Source organism: Cavia porcellus, unplaced genomic scaffold (assembly GCF_034190915.1).
Source record: "Cavia porcellus strain 051 isolate PalLab524CR breed Dunkin Hartley unplaced genomic scaffold, mCavPor4.1 scaffold_6, whole genome shotgun sequence".
In the NCBI taxonomy this organism is placed as follows: Eukaryota; Metazoa; Chordata; class Mammalia; order Rodentia; family Caviidae; genus Cavia; species Cavia porcellus.
The window spans coordinates 67,817,227-67,836,223 of NW_026947489.1; the positions used below are offsets into that span (position 1 = coordinate 67,817,227).

The 18,997-nt window shown below is 36.9% G+C and overlaps 1 protein-coding gene across 3 annotated transcripts in view; it reads right to left on the reverse strand.

The window, feature by feature from the left end:
• Nucleotides 1-18,997, reverse strand: part of Ap2b1 (adaptor related protein complex 2 subunit beta 1) — a 105,303-nt gene that overhangs the window by 37,720 nt on the left and 48,586 nt on the right. For 2 of the 3 annotated variants that reach the window (XM_003469599.5, XM_005003516.4), the window contains exons 14-17: nucleotides 17,424-17,616; nucleotides 5,820-5,861; nucleotides 4,802-4,948; nucleotides 207-352 (exon numbers count right to left, since the gene is read on the reverse strand). In XM_003469599.5, the coding sequence (XP_003469647.1) occupies nucleotides 207-352; nucleotides 4,802-4,948; nucleotides 5,820-5,861; nucleotides 17,424-17,616 (528 nt within the window). The remainder of the gene's footprint in view (nucleotides 1-206; nucleotides 353-4,801; nucleotides 4,949-5,819; nucleotides 5,862-17,423; nucleotides 17,617-18,997) is intronic. The other variant, XM_003469598.5, reaches the window with a different exon arrangement.

The window sequence follows — 18,997 nt, forward strand, 5'->3', positions numbered from 1 at the left end:
TTTTTTTTTTTTGGTCTTTTTCCTTTTTATTGGTACCAGGGATCGAACTCACGACTGCCTGCTTGCAAGGCAGGCGCTTATGCCGCTGAGCTAAATCCCCAGCAGTCAGTGTCTGCTAAGATGTGAGTTTTCACTCATTTTTAAATGAAATATTCTCTTACTAGACACTTCTGTCTCATTATCAAGTTAGGAAACTCATGTTTTACCTGTTCTTGTTAAACTGGATTGCAAAGTCTGTCATATGCTGCAGAGCTTTGTTGGTGAAGTTCATTTCCATATAGATGTGCCCCTGGCGGTGAGTAAATGTTCCTGAAATCTCCAAGCCTTTGGCCTTTACTGCAGGTAGCCAGACCTGAAACACAGCACAGAGCCCAAAGGAACCAGAAAAGATTTAGCTTGATGCTATTTTTTTAAAAAAACAAATAAAGATGAGATTAAGATTTCATTTCCTCAGGCAACTGCAATTTTATACTATAAATATCAAATCAGTGTGAAAGGTTCTGTATTTTCTGAATTATAACATCATTCTCAATTATTTAAGACCAAAAATAAAATATCCTATAGCTATCCTGGTCTTTTCTCCATCTTCTAACCTGGTCATTTTAATGCTTTTGAATATGCCTATCAAACACATATATATGTAAAAAAGAAATTCTAATGAATTTAATATGTTTTTCCAAATTAGTTTTGGGAAAAGTTTTAAAGGGAAGAAACTGAATCCACTAATGAAAACATCATGCCTATAATCTTTGAAGACTGTTATTATTACTAGCAATCTTTTAAAAGATGTATCTTACAGGGTCAGGGATTTAGTTCAGTGGCATAAGCTAGAGTGTAGTCATCAGTTTGATCCCCAGTCCCCTCACCAAAAAAAAGATGTATCTTACATATATTTTTAACTTTTGCTATCATTATAGTAAATACTCAGGTGTTGCTTAAATAATCTCACCCCAGCCACAGAACTTGCGATATTCCTGGCTTATACTAGTAAAAAAACAAACAAACCCCCCCCCCAAAACTTTAAAAATTAAAAAAATACATATAAAAGCAGGAAATTCATGAACTTTAAACCAAGGAGTCTGAAAATGGTAAATAATGATGAATACTCAGCCACACAAAAAAGAGGAGAAGGAGGAGGAAGAGGAAGAAAAAGAAGAAATAAATGCTCAAAAAGAAAGAAGATTCTACTTTCTCTTCCTTTTTTTATTCATTAAGTTTACTGGTGCAGTTCAGGTACACGTGATGACCACATTCATCACAGAGACCTTGTACCTGAGCATGATTTATCTTGATTCTACTCTTTCTCCCCTCAACCTCCTCCATTTTCAAAAGCTTTGTCTCCATTTCTTCTTCTGTTCCCCTCTACCTGATCCCTTTCCTATTTGAACATTTTCTTTCTACTTTACAATATCTATTATACATTTTGCTCCTTATTTATACTTTCAGTTTCTCACACCACAAGAAATAATGTGGTATTTACACTTGGGTCTGAATTATTTCACATAACAATATGGTCTCAAGGTGCATCCATTTAGCTAGAAATGTCTCAAGTTTATCCTTCTTTATGGCAAAATAGTACTTCTCTGCATAAAAACCACATCTTCTTTATCCATGCATCGGCTGCTAGGCAGTTGAGTTGTTTCCAAGATTTAGCTATTACAAACTGTACAACTATAAATATGCGTGTGCTTTTACTGCTGAGGTATGATGATTTTTTTTTTTTGAAAATATCAATAAGAGGAAGAGCTTGGTCAAATGGAATCTCTACTTTGTTTTTTTGTTTTTGTTTTTTTTTTTTTGCTTTTGAAGAATCTCCACTCATTTCTACACTTGTTCCAACAGTCCACACTCCCACCAACAGACAAGGGCCCTTTTCCTTCACAGCCCCAACAGTGTTTGCTATTGGTTCATTTTCTGGAATCTCAGCAATGTTTTAATTTGCATCTCTTGAATAAGCAGTGATACTGAATATATTTATCTGCTGTTTCTACTTTAGATGAGAAGTGTGCATTAACCTCAGATGCCCATTTTTTGGATTGGGTCTTTAAATTTGGGGAAAGAGGGTCTGATATTTTTTGAGTTCTTTATGTATCCTAGATACAATAGTTCTTTGAGAAACAGTTGGCAAAACTGTTTTCCCACATTGTAGATTGTCTTTTTACTCTGTTCATGGTTTCTCTTTTAATAAGATGAGATCTTAGTTGTTGACTCTTTGTAATATTTTCTACATAATTAGGGGTTTTGTTCACAAAGTCTCTGCCAATACCACATCTTCAAGAGTTCTAACTATTCTATCTTCCAGCAGATTTATTGTTTCTGTTTTAATTTTAAATCTTTGATCCATTTTGATTTGTTTAGTACATAGTGAAAGACAGGAGTCTGGTTTTAATTTCTGGATGTGGAAAATTAGTTTTTCCAGCACCATTTATTAAACAGACTCTCTCTCTTTTTTTTGGGGGGGGGTACTGGGATTGAACTTACATCCTCACACTTCACAAGTGCTTGAACCACTGAGCTAACACCCCAGCCCAAGACTGCCTTTTTCAATGAAGGTATTTGACTCCTTTTTCAAAGATAAGGTGGCTAAGTAGGCCTGCAGTTGTTTCTGCATTTTCTAATCTATCCCCTTAATCCTCAGGTCTGTTTTTTTGCCAGTACGACGATTTTTTTAATCACAGTAGCTTTGTAGTACAATTTCAAGTGCAGGATTGTGATCCCCTTGCCTACCTTTTGTTACCCAGGATTACCTTTGCTATTCTAGGTCTCTTCTGGTGAAGATACTATTTCTCATTTATCATTTGCTCAAAAATTTTTCAAAAGTCAGTCATGGGTAATGTATGTGTCTATTACAAGTTTGAGACCAGTCTGAACTATACAGTGAGATCCTATTTGAAAAAGTAAAGTAGTTTGATGAAGCTCAGTGCTCCCTGGGTTCAATCCTCAATACCACTAAAACAAAAACAAAAACAAATCAGTGATACTCAATGGAGGAGAACATAAGGAACTTGGCACTCTTACTTTGTTAGGAAAGTAATTTGATGCCATCTCTTTTGGTGTACAAATTGGTAATGTTTATTTAAAATGTTGAATGATCAAGCAAATTTCAAGTTTACCTTGTAGATATATATACCAGAACACATCTATAGCAAGGTTGTTCACTGTAACTCTGTGACAATAACCAAAAAACAGTGTGCAGTGGATCTATCTGATGTAGCCTCTCAAAAAGAATGTACAGCCAGACATAGTAATAATCCCCGAACTCATGAGGCTGAGAAGGAAAGATCACAAATTCAAGGCAAGCCTGGGCAACTTATAAGACTCTCATCTCAAAATCAAAAAGGGATTGGGGATGTAGCTCAATGTGAAGGTCCTGGGCTCAATCCCTAGTCTGGGGGAAAACAAAAGAAAACAAAGAATGTGGTAGGGAAAGAACAGTGTAGAAAACAGTATAATGCAAAGTACAAATAATTTACAGAGCAAAATAAAAGTACAAAACAGGGAAAGATCTTTTTCAAATGGGAGGAGGTAAGAGATGAGAGAAGAGGAGAAAAGGGAAGAGAAAGAAAAAGAATTAAGCTGTGCTATGTGCATGTACTAACTGCTACAATAAATGTAATTATAATACATGACAAACATGTACTCATAAATGTTTAAAACTGAAAAATTCTACTGATGATATTTTTTTTCTTTCTTTCTTTCTTTCTTTTCTTTTCTTTTCTTTTCTTTAATCAGTACCAGGGATGGAACTCATGACCGCCTGCTTGCAAGACAGGTGCTTATGCCGCTGAGCTAAATCCCCAGCCCCAACTGATGATATTTTTAAAAGACATAGATATTTGACTATATGTGTGATCTTTATATTTTTTAAAAATTAAAGTCCAGCCGGGCGTGGTGGTTCACACCTATAATCCCAGCACTTGGGAGGCTGAGGCAGGAGGATAGTTGCGAATTTCAAACCAGCCTGGGCTACAAAGTGAGCTCAAAGCCAGCCTAAACTGCATAGAGAGACCCTGTCTCAAAAAAGAAGACAAAAATATTTGTAAAGTCTGGGGGCTAATTTCCACATGGTAGACACTACAACACAACTATAGCAGCAAGTTGTGCCAGAAAACCATGGCTCTGTTTTGAGTCACCTTTTTGGTTATTCCATGCGATGGCTGCATATACACAGTTGTAAATCCTGGAAGGGATAATTGGTCTACATATCTTTAACAAAGATTCTCCATAATGAATCAGATGAACAGGCAGAAAAATAAGGAAGCAAATAGGCACGCTAGATCCCAGAAGGGCAAGATCATACGAAGTCTACTCTGCCATGGCTATTATCTTCCCAAGACATTAAAAACAGCCTGATTTACAAGGAAGTCCTGTTTTGAATTTTAATATGACAGGCATCAAGCAAGGTTGAGACTGTAAGAGTCACAATGACACAAATCTAAAGCAATAGTCTACAGCAGTACATGAAAACTCAGGAAAACCAAATCTGAGCAAAGGTACTCTAAAATCAGATGAATAAAGAAAGATAGAAGGAATGAAAACAATGTTACTTCTCTATACTACATTTTTTCTCCTGTTGATGCATCATATAACAAACTTTCAACAGATTCACTTCAGTATTGATAAACTATAAAAATGCTTAGTGAGGATCCTAATGGTACTTCCTATTTGTCTGAAGCTGTATTTTAATCTTCCTTTTACCCCTCAGTACCAAGGCAAAATCCTAGATTTATTAGTGGAGGTAAATTAGAAGTAATTAGGGTTTTGTCCATTAAGAAAGTATTGCTATGCTAATTCTACTTACAGCCTTAGGAGCCACGTATCCACCAGGTGCCATGCCTATCCCCGTGGAGAGTTCAAACAGGTCATTAAGACCACTGCTGACTACAGCAGGAGTCGGCGAGGGAGCAAAGGTTGCAGGCACTGATGACGGGATGAAGGACTGTCCGACCTGCAGAGAAAAAGAAAGGAGAGAGATCAGGAAGAACAGATTAATAGCCCTTAAAATGCTGCCATTTATTTTAGCAATACTGATAAACCAGTAATAAAACACAATTATAATATTCTTAGGAGCCAAACTGGTACATCTTAGTATTTTTAATCAGTTTTTTTTTTTAATCACTGACAAGATACACATATACTCTTTAGAAGCTTTATCAAGACAGAGTACTCAGTAGACACAGGAATACAGTGATCCAAGACTTTGTCTATCTGTTTCCAATTTTAGCTTCCATGATTCTGTGCAAAAGGCCTACAAGGTACTCTAAAAAGGGGGGGAGTTTGTCTCTTTAGAAAGATGGAGAAGCATCCAACTTAAACAGCAGTTTCACTTCCAGTTGGGTTCAGTCAAGTCTTAACTTTCTCATTTAAGCGTAAATACCTAAGGGGAAGCTGTCCTGAGGGAGATGATATTCACACTCCCAAACTCACTCGTCTGTGAGGAGAGGCTCACTGAGTCCAGTTGACTCTCCCAAGTTCTTTCTGGATGACACCAGGTGATAAGAACATTCTCCAGTCAAGATGGCAGGTTCCATTTCCTTTAGCTCTTCAACATCAGAAACATAAAGATCTGTACAGGCACCAGAGCATCAATCCCTAATGATGTCCCTAGATCACATGATCCCAAAGAGTCTAAGTAACTGTACTCCACCTTCTATCTCTCACACACTGCTACAGAGGTTTTGGTGTGTAATATCTACTGCTATGGAGATTTGGGTGTATAGTGCTAGATAGCAGCAGTGGCTGGTTTGACAAGGTTTGCAAAGGAAAGACATCAATCGGGGGCAGCGCTTCCCATGGTGAAAAAAACAGATGGCACTTACTGCCGGACTTCCTCCAATGCCCCCGCCAAGGTCACTGCCAAGCTGAAAGAGAGAAAGCAGAGAGAGGAGAGAGAGATAGAGTTCATTTAGCTAAGTACTAGATGCCCATACAGAATCTGTAAAATGCTCTACCAAGTTGCTGGAAATATATGCCATTCAATTTGTCTCCCAAAGCCTAAGAAAATTCTAGATTGCAAAGGAATATGCCCTGGGGGAACCAAGTGGTGGTAGTGAGGGGGTGTGGGAGTATTGAGAAAACTTGGAAAGAAGATGGAGCTGGGACATCTCAAGGATGTTTCAGATCCAATCTTTACAGCAGGACACATGCACAAACCCAAACAAGATTTAAAGAATTTGCATATTCCAAGAAGTTCTACATCCAAGCAGCAATGTTTTGGATATTTTTCTTTAAAAAGAAATTTAAAGGGGATATAAAAGAAAAGAAAGATTAAAATACCCTTTGACCTACCAAACCTGCTATCTTAATGAGATGGTTAGAATCAAATCAGCTTTGAACTGCAATTTCAAGCTTTGAGATTACAAGTAGAATAAAAGTGATTTTCAGAGTTTAGACTGTTCCTACAAGAAAATAGTTGGGGCAGAAATCTATCCTATCTGAGGAGGAAGGTGGAGGCATGCAATGTTTCAAATCTCCTTAACAGTAAATACAACTAAGGAGGAAATGCTATGATTTATTCGGAGGAGCCCACTTAAAAAGATACTTAGCATTAGAGAATTAGACTAACTCAATTAGCTAGCTGGCAGGAAAATACTTCCACATGATCTCAGTCTTGCCTTTTTTTTCTCAGGGCTCTGATACAGTCTTCTGTGACAAAATTATTAAAGAACTGAAGCTGAAAGCTGAAGCTAAAAACAGCTGGTATCCAAGCAAGGTAAAACACACATGGTTCCTGTACATAAAACTAGTGACAAGTGTATTGAAAGCAAACCTCCATTTTACTACAGTTTTACATTTGCCCCCCCCCCCGTTCTGTTTATCTACAATGCCTGTTTCAATCATGAAATGCCTTGTGTGCTTTAAAAGTAGATTAAAAGACTAAAAACTTTGTTCATTGCTTCTCATTTAGTGGTAGAAATTTGGTGATCACTGTGTTATGATTGTGTTAAAAAGCAAAACTGTAATCCGTTTTCAGACTTTGGGATTTATTTATCTTCTTTGTGAACCAATACTATAAAAAAATGGTGTGCCAAAATCTAACATTCAGTCTATATTAAAAAATAGGCCTATTACTAAACCTTTTCCTCTATGATGGAAAATAACCCTAGCAGGTGCTTTTAATAAGATGCACTCCCTGCACCTAACTACAGAACACTCCATTATCACAGAGCTGACACTTTGGATGCTGTGTCTTGAAGATTACTGAATGGTTAGACACGGGATGAAAACCATATAGTTAACGACAAGGAACTAGAACAACACATTATCTGCAGTACGACATTCCTCTTATTCAAACACTTAAACAATATTTACAGCATGCAAGGAATGCAAAGATATCAGATAGTGATTATACAAGATAAATAAAGTTTGTGCAAATTGACAAAGAGTACAAAACCATACAGAATATACTAAAGCAAAAAACAGAAGCTCTGAAGGGAAAAGCCCCCTTCTGAGGAGGATAATGAAGAGAAGTTTCAAAAAGGTGAAAACAAAAATGGAGAAGTGCATTTCTCAAATAGCAGGAACAAAGGCTGAAAAATTAAGTATAAAAGCATGACTGGGATATGAGAAGGCTAATTAGACTGGAGCACAGGGTAGATAGGTTTTAAAATGTAAATTACGCTTAGTCTGGTGGCACTGCCTGTAATCCCAGTCTTTGGGAGGCTGAGGCAAGAGGATCACCTGAGCTGCAGAGTTCAAGGCCAGTAAGATCTCCATAGTGAGACCCTGTCTCAAAAAACAAAACAAAACAACTAACTATAAACTGTATAGAATAAGATTGAAAAGGCAGTCTAATTTCGGGGGATCTGTTTTGTAGAAACCTAGAGGTTTCTTAAAATAAGATTTAAACTTTCAAATATTAGTAATAACTTTGTTCCAGGAACTATGACTTTTAACGTTGGATATACAAGCCAGACATGGTGGTACATACCTGTAGTTCCAGCCACTTGGGAGGCTGAGGCAGAAGGATCTCCTGAGTTCAAGGCCAGCCTGGGTTACATAGTGAGTTCAAAGCTAGTGTAAACTATATAGCAAGACCCTATCTCAAAAAACAAAACAAACAAACAAAATCTGGGCTATACAATAGAATCAGTCACTTATTTGCATTAGCATATGTGTAAAGGTGCTTTAAAAAATGCTATTTGGGAAGCTAAGGCAGGGGTTTACATCAGCCCACCAGTTTAGGACCAACATGGGCACGTAGGCAAGACTCTGTTTCTCCTCAGTTAATTAATTAATGCTGCTGCCTGAGTCTGGCCTATTGTAAGGTTTAGCATGGGCATGAGAATTTTAAAAAGCTCCTGCAGTTAACTGTAATGTATGGCCAAAGTTTAAAACACTGCCTCAGAGAATTAATGATTCTATAGTCAGACAAGATGACTTTAGAACTTTTGAATAAAAAGGAGGTCAGAGTTTGAGAGAAAGAAAAATGCTTTCTGAGGGAAGAAAGGCTAAGTACAAAAAAAAAATGGAAGAGTTTCTACAAAAGGTCTGATTTAGGGGCTAGGGATTTAGCTCAGTGGCATTAAAAAAAGTCTGATTTATGGGTTTTATGACTTTCTGATAAGATCTCTAACTATGCCCACTTCTGGCCAGATTTACCACACAAACTTGAAAGAGAGAAGTTTTTATGGTCGTAGGTTGGCATTCAATGGCAAGGAAAAAAACACATTAGTAAGAAACAGTTGTACCAAATATGCTACATTCAGTAAAAGCATTGAGACTATGGACTCACTGGTGATACTTAGACAAAAGGAAATAAAGTTCATTTATAGCCCTTATTTTCTTAGACTTTTCTCTTTGAATATTATGTATTATCTTTGCTAGAAAAGATCTGAATGTAGTCTTCCCCTATGCTGTTGATCAATTTTATTCAAAACCATAGATGAAGCTAAAAAAAATAGTATATATGCTTTTGTTACACATTCAGTCTTACAGAGACAACTAGTTAGAATCAAGAACTCTGATTTGATACAGACAGGGCCCCAAAAGTACCAGAGACACTTAGCCACAACATAAAGGTTTACCTAATTGTGCTATGTTCAGAAAGAGAAGGAAAATAATAATTTTACACATTTTCTAACTAGCAAGTCTATACAGCTTACTCAAACTTTATTCTGCAGCTTTCCTCTTGAATGCAAAAATTTCCAAGAGAAGTTAGCTTCCTCTGAGATGATGACAAGGTGATGGAAAATGACGGGAGAGTAGAGAATAGTGGATGGAAACTTATCTAGTAAGTGGTTCCACTTAACTAATACCATGATAAGCAGAAGGATGCACATAGTTAGGGAAAAAAAGAAGAAAGAAAGAAAGCAATAGGTTTGAACCAGATATTAACCAGGTCAGTGGCTTTAATCCCATTTTTGTATCAAGATTCAGTAAATCCTCAATTTATGAACCTTTAAGTTGTGAACTTTCACAGGTGTGTACTGTATAGGCCTTACTTTGTCAGATTATGAATGAATTCAACTTATGAATGTTTTCCTGGAATAGAACCCATTTCTTTTTCTTTTTCTTTTTTTTGATCTTTTTGAGATAGGGTCTTGCTATGCAGTTTGGGCCAGCTTTGAGTTGACTTTGTAGCCCAGGCTGATCTTAAACTTGCAACATCACTGCTACCTCAGCCTGCTGAGTGCTAGGATTACAAGCACGTGCCACCACACCCGGCTCAGAACTCATTTCCAAGTCAGGGACTTACTGTACTATATTTCAAGTATCTCTTGGAGTTGTTTCCAGAATAAACTTTCTGAAGCTGCCATTTTCTCCATGAAAATAAAAAAATGATGTCAAATATAGGCTAACTGAATCAGGATACAGGAAGAAGGGAGAGGTGCCAATTTTAGAAAGATAATGTTTGAATGCCGAAAGCCTAGCACCTTTCCTAAAGTCTTTAGTTGATAAACAAGTCCAAATTTCCTACTACTTGTATAATTCCCCAGTCTGAACTATAATAATTGTCATTAAATAACACTGTCAAAGACTGGTCACTTTACCATGTTGAAAGTATTGCTGAATGAGCCTCGGTTCATTAAGAGTTACAAAATAATGTGCCACTCAACTATTAAATTAGTAACTAGAAGGCAAGCAGTAATTTCATGGTGACTTGCTATAATTCATAGGCAAAATGAATTTCACCATAGTTTCATGAGCTGAGCCCACATGTAAAAAGTTTCGGTCCAACTGGGCAGAGTGGTCTACACCTGTAATCCAGCACTCATGAGGCTGAGCCAGGAGAATCACTGCGAGTTTGAGGCCAGTCTGGGCTACAAAGTGAGTCCTGCATAGCGAAACCCTGTCTCAAAAAAGACAAAAATTCCAGGACCACTACATATTCTAATAGGAAATATCAAATTCAATGTCTACAATGATAGCATAGCAGAAATACAAAGAAAGAGCTTAAGACCTATGTTCTATAACAAAATTGCCTACTCTAAGAAAAATTTTAAAAAGTCCTTTAAAAAAGAAAATCAATTGGGAAGGCCACTAAGGAATTAAAAAAAATATTTTCCCCCCATATTATCACAGTGACTGAGCTGGGTTAGTCCATTTGAGGTACATCTGGCCAATCCAAAGTGCACCACCTATCTGCTTCTAAAACTGTGCAATGTTTGTGTCTCTCTTAATTACAGCTATAAATATTAAGCTTTCATATGTCTATGCTCATGTCTAAAACTCTCATCTCTTCTATATGATACTTTCCAGAACTCAAAGACCTGGAAGGAATTTTAGGAACCTACTAATACAACAGCTCTGTGAATGAGGAATCAATAGAATGATGTAAAAATAGGGTACATTGATTTCTATCACAGTTACTTTTGAAAGTAATTACTTTCAAAATCTTCTTGGTTTCAAAAATATCGAACTGTATTTTTCTATCAGGGGTTTAAGATTTCAGAAGCCATATAATGCCTCTTAGGCAAAAGTATAGTTTTTAGCTATTGGCAGAAATTTTTTCGTTTGTTTGTCTATTTGAGACAGGGTCTCACTATGCTGTTCAGACTGGCCTTAAGCTCACTTTGTAGCCCAGGCAGGTCTCAAACTCGAACTGATCCTCCTACCTCAGCCTCCCAAATGCTGGGATTACAGATGTGAGCCACCATGCCTGGTTTATTGGCAGAAATTTTAATTGGACCTTCCAAAAGATACGTAGAAAAAGCACCATAATATTAATGAAGTTAGTGAAAAGACTTACTCTACAAAAATGATTGTATAAATCGATGGCTGAGAGTACCTTGACATGAAATAGCCTAAGTCAGTGATGACAAACCTTTCAGAGATGAGTGCCCAAACTGTACCCCAAAACCCACTTATTTATCACAAGGTGTCAAAGCTGCAATTAGACCTGAATACTGAAGTTTTAGTTTAATAAAACAACTTACACAATAATATCTTCATGCCATAGGTTTGTCACTACTGGCCTAAGTAATTGAGTTCATAGAAAATCATCAGAGGATTGGTTAACTTGAGGGAAAAAAATGCTTCTATTAATAGGACAAGGTACAGTATAAGTCCCCAACTTACAAACATGCAAGTTGAGAACTTTCACAGGTACATTATGTAGGACTCACTGTTGGCTTATGAATGAATCAGACTTATGAAGAATTCTCCTGGAATATTTTTAAGTTGGGGACTTACTCTATAACTTCCTAGTAAGAGAGAAAAAATCCTCCCAATGGACACAGAACTCAATGCTGAATATATCTACACGAAGAATTCTGCATCCTGCCACATTGTGCTTCAAAGCATTTACTACCTCAGTATATATGTATGTATCATTTGATTCCCACACTAGAAGATAAGCTTGCAAGGACGATTTCATTCACAATTATATTCCTAGTATACAGAATAGAGCCTGACATATAGATAGCACTCAGCAGTATTTATTTACTGAATGAGTCAATGGTCTAGTAAACATGTAAGTAGAGCTACTGGCAAGTATTTCTTGGAAAACAATTTTGAAACAAGCATCTTACTACAGAAAAAAAAAAAATCACCAAGAAGACAGACGGATGACAAAATTATCTACCAACTGCCTAGAACATAGTATCTATATCAATATTGTCAATATGTATGAAAAGAATCAATTGGGAGAAGAATTAACCTCTCCAGGCCAAAGTCCTTTCTAGAAAAGACATATGGTATCTGCACGGTTTGGTACCAACTTCTTCTCAGTAGCAGAACGCCTGTGCATATAGCAGAACTGCCTTGAAAGGATGGGTGCTTTCTTACTACTCAGTGCCAAAAAAGATGGGAAGAGGAGAGTTTAAGCTGTACTTAAAGAGGAGAAGATGAAGAATGAGGATAAGAGGAATAGTTCTGATTTTCCTGCTGTAAAAAAGATGTAACTTACCAGTTTCTCCTTTCACAAATGAATACAGTCCTACAGATTTTCATGTGCCTCCCAGGACATACTAGCCCAAACTCACATGTCCAGAGAACCTCAAGGTACAGCAAGAGAGGCCTGGGGGAAGAAACTCTCATGCTTTATCTTAACAGATCACGGAATTTTACTCTACACCCTATACATCAGTGCTTACTCTGTGGTTACATTTCTCATCATGGAGTCTGACTAACATTGCAAGATGAGCCAGCCATGCTTATTCTGCAGCTTCTAAGGTACCCTGTTCTACTCTCTGCTCTAGATTGTGTACCCCAGTTTGAGAAGGATCAAAGTTAAGTAATAATCGGACTCTATTCTAGTAAATGACAATAACAAACTGTAGGAATCATGATAGTGAAGAAGAAGATAAACTCTGAAATTTGGAAGAAGTCCTGGGTTTAAATTCTATGTCTGACTCACTGGCCATGTGACCTTTGGTATTTTGTCAAATGGAGCCCAATATCAATTATGTTATGGAGCTGTTTTGAGGATTAGAAATTACAAAAGTTCTAGCACAAGGACTAGCATTCGGTAACTGATTATTCTCACACTGCCTGCTGTGGTTTAGATTAAGCATCCCTGAAAGAACCATGCATTAAAGGTTTGGTTTCTATCCCATGGTGCTATTGGCAAACAGTGGAATCTTTAAGAGGCAACATTTAGTGGAAGATTTTTGGTCGTTATGGTGGGATAACAGGATAGTGGGGCCCTAGCTTCTTCCTTCAGCTTACTTTCCAGACATAAGGTGAGAGGTTTTGGTTTGCCATGTGCTCCTGCTATTAATATACTGCCTTGCCATAAGCCCAAAAGGAATAGAGCCAACTGATCAGGGGTGAAACCCTAAAACTGTGAGTCAAAATGAATTGCCACTCCTTGTAAGTCAGGTTTCTGTTAATAGTGACAGATAACTGACCAACACTACCTAAGGCCAGCCTTGAATAAATTTATGTATTTGATAAAAGATAATGGTTATAGAAGTCACAGTGAATGTTTTATAATACAACATTGGGCAACAAATTATAAAGCTCTTTACACACAACTAAAACAAAAAACTGAAGTATTGCACAGCTCCTCCACAGGAAAAAAAATGAAGGTACAACACTAGTATGCATGATGAATTTTCCTGTGGACTAAAAAACTCAAAACTGTTAATAAAGTAGCTCACAAAAAAATCTGAAAGGCAAAAACCTGTAGGAAACAGTGTGGGAAGCTTTGAAAAATTGAGTTGTTATGAGATGTGATAAAAATATGGTGAATGCTGTTGCCAACTGTCATCTGAAGGAACGGCAGGCTCCTGACAGCATCAGAATGTGCCCTCAGCCACTTTATGTACTGAATCTAGTACCACAGGATTTCTGGCTCCTACCCCAAAGTTAAGATAACTATGAAAAGTAAACATTTTGAATCCATTCAGATCATTGAGGCAATCATGTCTGGGGATTTAGCTCAGTGGTATAAGAGCCTGCCTGGCAAGCGCAAAGCTGAGTTTGGTCCCCGGTCCAAAAAAAAAAAATCCTCATTAAAACAGATCACTGAGGCAGTCATAACAGTGTAACTAACACTCACTAAAGAAGACTTGTAAAACTGCTTCAGAAAATGGCAAGAATGATGGAATGGGTGTGCCTGAAGCAGTGTGTCTTACTATAAGAAATTTAAAATAACAATACTCAGTTTTTGATTAAACCTCCAGTAAGAGTTAGGAAAAGATTGTTTCCTTACATGCCACTCCACTTCAGGTAAACACACAGGAAGTACATTTCTCTAGTACAGAACTCTCCCTCAACATAAAGTGCACCCTGGATAACTGAAAAATGCACAGCACCTTGGACAAGCAAGAATATAATTTAGACAAAGCCTCTGTTCACAGGCTGAAAGTTAAGGCAACAAATTAAGATTCAATGAATATTTCAGTAATCCTCACAGATAGCAGACTCCTGAACACACAACATATATACAAAAATTATACACAAAGATATCATGTTACCTCCTACATGATGCCAAACCAGAAGGATCTGCACTGTGAGAAAAATCACACCATCCAGAACAGGCAGTTTCACATTGAATATCAGAATAAACAAAAGCAAAACCCCAGCAATATATGCCTTCTATTTTTTTTTTTGTACTGGGGATCGAAATCACTACTTTGTGCTTGCCAGGCAGGCACTTATGCTGCTAAGCTAAATCCCCACCCCAATACATGCCTTTTAAAACAAACCAAGACCTAAAAAATAACTACTTCTGCAAGACTACAATAAATAGTATACTTTACAAAATCGGTCACATAAACTGCATTACTTGAATTCACTCCACATCAAGCTGACAGTTTATGATAACAGAAGGAGGAAACAGTTTATGAGTACAATAAAATAAATGCCGAAATGAAAGCAAAAAATGATAGGGATGTTCTAGTAAGACTAAAAGGAGCTGATAGGAAATTCATTTTGTTTCAAGTCCTGCACTAAAAAGGCAATCCACTTTTAAACCTCTGCCTAAATCACTGAATTTTAAAGATGACTGTCTCCTTTCAAAAAGCATATAATAATCAACCCTCTGGGAGACTTGGGTGTATTTTCCTTACATCACAGTAATATCTTTATCCTGTTCTCCTTTGGTATAAGAATTATTGATGTTACGAGTCATTATTATTGATGGAAGAAGCTGGAAACTTCAGGTATATGTGGGCAATTAACTAATATTTCCTGAATATGACAGTTCTAGAAAAGGTTACAATTCAATAAATCTTAATTTCACAAATGTAATGATGAAATAAAATCTAATGAGATTAGGATACAAAAGAAATTTTCCAGTGAATACCAGGTTCTAAGAACATGGGTAGACCATCAGAAATATAAAATGTCCTCATTTTTCAGTGTCTAATTATGGAGCGTAAGGAAGGATAAGAAAGACCTTTGGACTGAGCAGCTATACCTACACTGGTAAAATTGAGCTTTCAGCCAACTTCTGCTAAGTTGTATCACCAGTGGAAAAATCATCAAAACAAAGTAAAACAAAACAAAAAACCACCACCAACAACAAACAAAAAAACCTATCCTGCGGAGAAAGTGTATAGGTAAAGTTAGACATGTCTGATTTTATAAACTGTGCCTAAAAGGTTCTCCAGAAAGTAACATTTTTATGTGGAAATCACTGCCTTGGCTTAGAGATCAGTTCCTAACTCCATTTGGATGTCCATTTGGATGTTCTCAATTCTGCTGCAAAATTAAGATAACCAGTGTAACCTTTTAAAAAAAATAGTCTAGCTCCAACCTCACGGCTTTGTTTAATTGTTCTTAGGCCCACATATTGATAGTAATTTATAAAATGGTACTAATGTGGAACTAATTATGCAGCGAGAATTGAAAGCCACTGAGTTGAGCAGTAGCCAGTCAACATTTCATTAGTTGTACACCACTGACCTCTATGGGTGAGGATCTGTCAGAAAGTGGCAACATTTAGAGGCCTGACTAACAGCTGTCATGGTTCAGATGTTAGTGGCTCCCAAGGCTCATATGGTAAAGGCTCGGTCACTAGCCTGTGGTACTCTTAGGGGACAGTGAAACCTAGTAGAAGTTAGGTTACTAACAACATCCCCTTGAGGGCTGGGGATTCAGCCAAGTGGCATAAGCGCCTGTCTTGCGAGCGCGCACAGTCGTGAGTTCGATCCCTGGTACCAAAAAAAAAAAAAAAAAAAAACCCAGGAAGAAATATTTTAATTTCATGAGGGATTCTTGAGGCCTTGATGAGTAAGTGTTCATTTGTGCATTTTCTGAGTTTATAAGAAGTGTGGACAATAATACAGAAGGACCATGAGGAAACTGTTCTACTCATATAATTAATCAAAATCCATTTATTAAGAATATGAAAATCAAATGCTATATTCTCAAGAAGAAAACAGGAGCATTCACTTTTGTCAGTGAGCTGGAGTTCACTGCTTGGCCAGTATATGGATTAAGGAAGCAATGACTTTCCATTAGTAAAATGCACAACTCACAAAGATGGGACTAACAGTATTTTCTTAAGAGACTCTGTCAGCCAAAATGTAAGTGGACCTGTTCTGGCTAGCATAAGCCCCAGACAATATTGTTCATTTAAGTATAAGACGTGATGCCAGGCAGCAGAGTGTGAGGCTGTTTTGTTTATACAATCTCTGAGAACATTATATTTTCATATCTATGGTATTTTGCCTTCCAATGATGTTGGGAAATAAATCAATTTGTTGAGCATCTTCCTAATCTTTAGGCTGACAAACACCTCATTTTCAGGCGTCTAGCTAAAAGCAAAACAAAACAAAAATCAAAACATTTAATTCTACCACTAGTTTGCAGGGAATTACTTGATGACTTCCATGATTTTCCTGGGCTTCTTCCACTGATTGAAGGTCACACTTACTATTTGTTATATCTTTTGTACAGCAACAAAAAATGATTTTGGTTTCCCTTGGTGGCACATATACAGATATTCCAGACTTTGGGGCCTTTTAGTATTAGAATCCTGGAAGCTAATTAAATTGGAAGTATGACAAGGAGGAGGAGGTATGGAAGAAGGAGAAACAGAGATACACTTTATATAAAAATGGTCTGAATGACTGTCTCAAAACCTTTCAGAATTGTACAAAGCATAGCCAATAAAATATTTAAAAGGCCAAGGGCTTGAAAGGTTCAAAACAGGATGATCTTTATGAGCCCATTTTAGTACTGTTCAGGTTAAAAGGAGAATTTGCAGGAGTTATCGCCAATGAAGAAACAGAAACAATAACAAACTCTGGCAAGGATATTAAGCATTAAGATTGCTGAACAGTAGGTTGGTCCAATAGCAAAAGTTCTATTTAGAGTGAGGACAACAAAATAATCCTAATTTGCAGAAATACCTCATATCAATGCTGAGTATTACTATAATTAACTCTCTAAAGAAAAGTAATGATGTCCTTTACCAAAGGACATCACTGCTCCTCAAGGAAAGGTCTAATTCTAAAAAGCTTTAATAACATTCTCTAGCACATCAAGAAATAAAACTAATAAAAGAGGGAGAGAAGAAAGATGCTTACCAGACTATCTAGTCCTCCTCCCAGGAGATCCACTGCGCCCATCTGCATGGAGGACACCTGTGGCACGTTGACTGGGGGACCAAGGTCAAGATTTAAAAGATCTCCAAGAAGGTCACCTTGAGAGGGGATAACCTGAGGCTGTTCCAGGTTGCTTGCAGTGGTGGTGCCAACAGGACTGTCACCTGCATCAGTGCTGCAGTCATATGCACACAGAGAAGAAAAGAGAAATGTCAGTTTCACCTAGGACAAAATGACAAGACAATAAATGAATGTAATACCTATAAAACACTCTAAACATTCAATTAATAAATTGAAATAATATTTTGCTTCAAAGAAAACCTAAATAGTTTTTGACAATCTTGAATATAGAGAACAAAGGAAAATGAAAAATTAAAGTACAGAAAAGAAACACAAGCTAAGAAGAAAAAGATTAATGATGCTCATAACTAATCAGAGGGAATCTGAAAGGATACCAATAAAATAAGACACATAAGTATTCTTGGTTTTTGGCACTGGGGTCTGAATCCCTTGCTTTGCACATGCTAAGCCTGAACTCTACCACTGAACTATACCAACAGCCCAGAATCCTTACTTCTTAATTGTTAGATTTAAAGTAATTTGACATGGGCATATTCAGGGTGGCATGGCCATTAGATAAGTTTCAAGTAAGAAATATAAGTACAGAAGTCCAACAGGTAGCTAAGGACAAGGGACTGTCAGTCAAAATTAGAGAATAATTTGGGAAGAAATTCCCGTACACATTTCAGGTGGATTAGCAGGGAGAATATATGGTAAAAAAGGGTTCAAATGTAGGCTCCACTAATTGTTAGTTGCATGATTCTAGGCAGAGACAACTTTTCTGAGGTAATTTCTTCATCAATAAAGTGATAACAATATTACCCAAACTTTGGGCTCTATCATAGCAAGGATCAAATGAAAACATAGTACAAATGGTAAAGTCTTATATCAGCAGTAGCTGTGGCTGGTAGATAAGTTCCCTAAGAAAATACAGAGAGAAGCACAGAAAGACAAAATTCTGCATGAGCCATCTAAAACCAAGATTAATGATCACAGAAGAGAATGAGTATGGAGCTATAAGATTAAAGAGAGAAAAACAGTTGAAGAAAGACAACTTACAATGAATGAAAAGGTATGAAGGAAGACACAATGAAAAGAGGCCAAATATTAAAAAAAAAGTAATTTTATATACACTTGGCAAGAGAATGAAATCTTTAGAGTATTTTCTACACATGAAATTATGTCATTAATAACATGTGCCATTTAAGAAATGTGACAGAATACAGGGATTTATTAGTGCCTCTAAATAGAAGGTAGAAAAGCTAGCACTGCATACATTTCTTTTACTACAATCAAAGAATAAGGAGATAAGGTGAGTTAGATGACAAGAAATAAATGGTTTTGTAAATGTGTGGTAAACATGAAAGAACATGATAATTTTTTTTTTTTTTAAACCGGTACTAGGGATCGAACTCATGACTGCCTGCTTGCAAGACAGGTGCTTATACCACTGAGCTAAATCCCCAGCCCCAAGAACGTGATAAATGATTAGCATA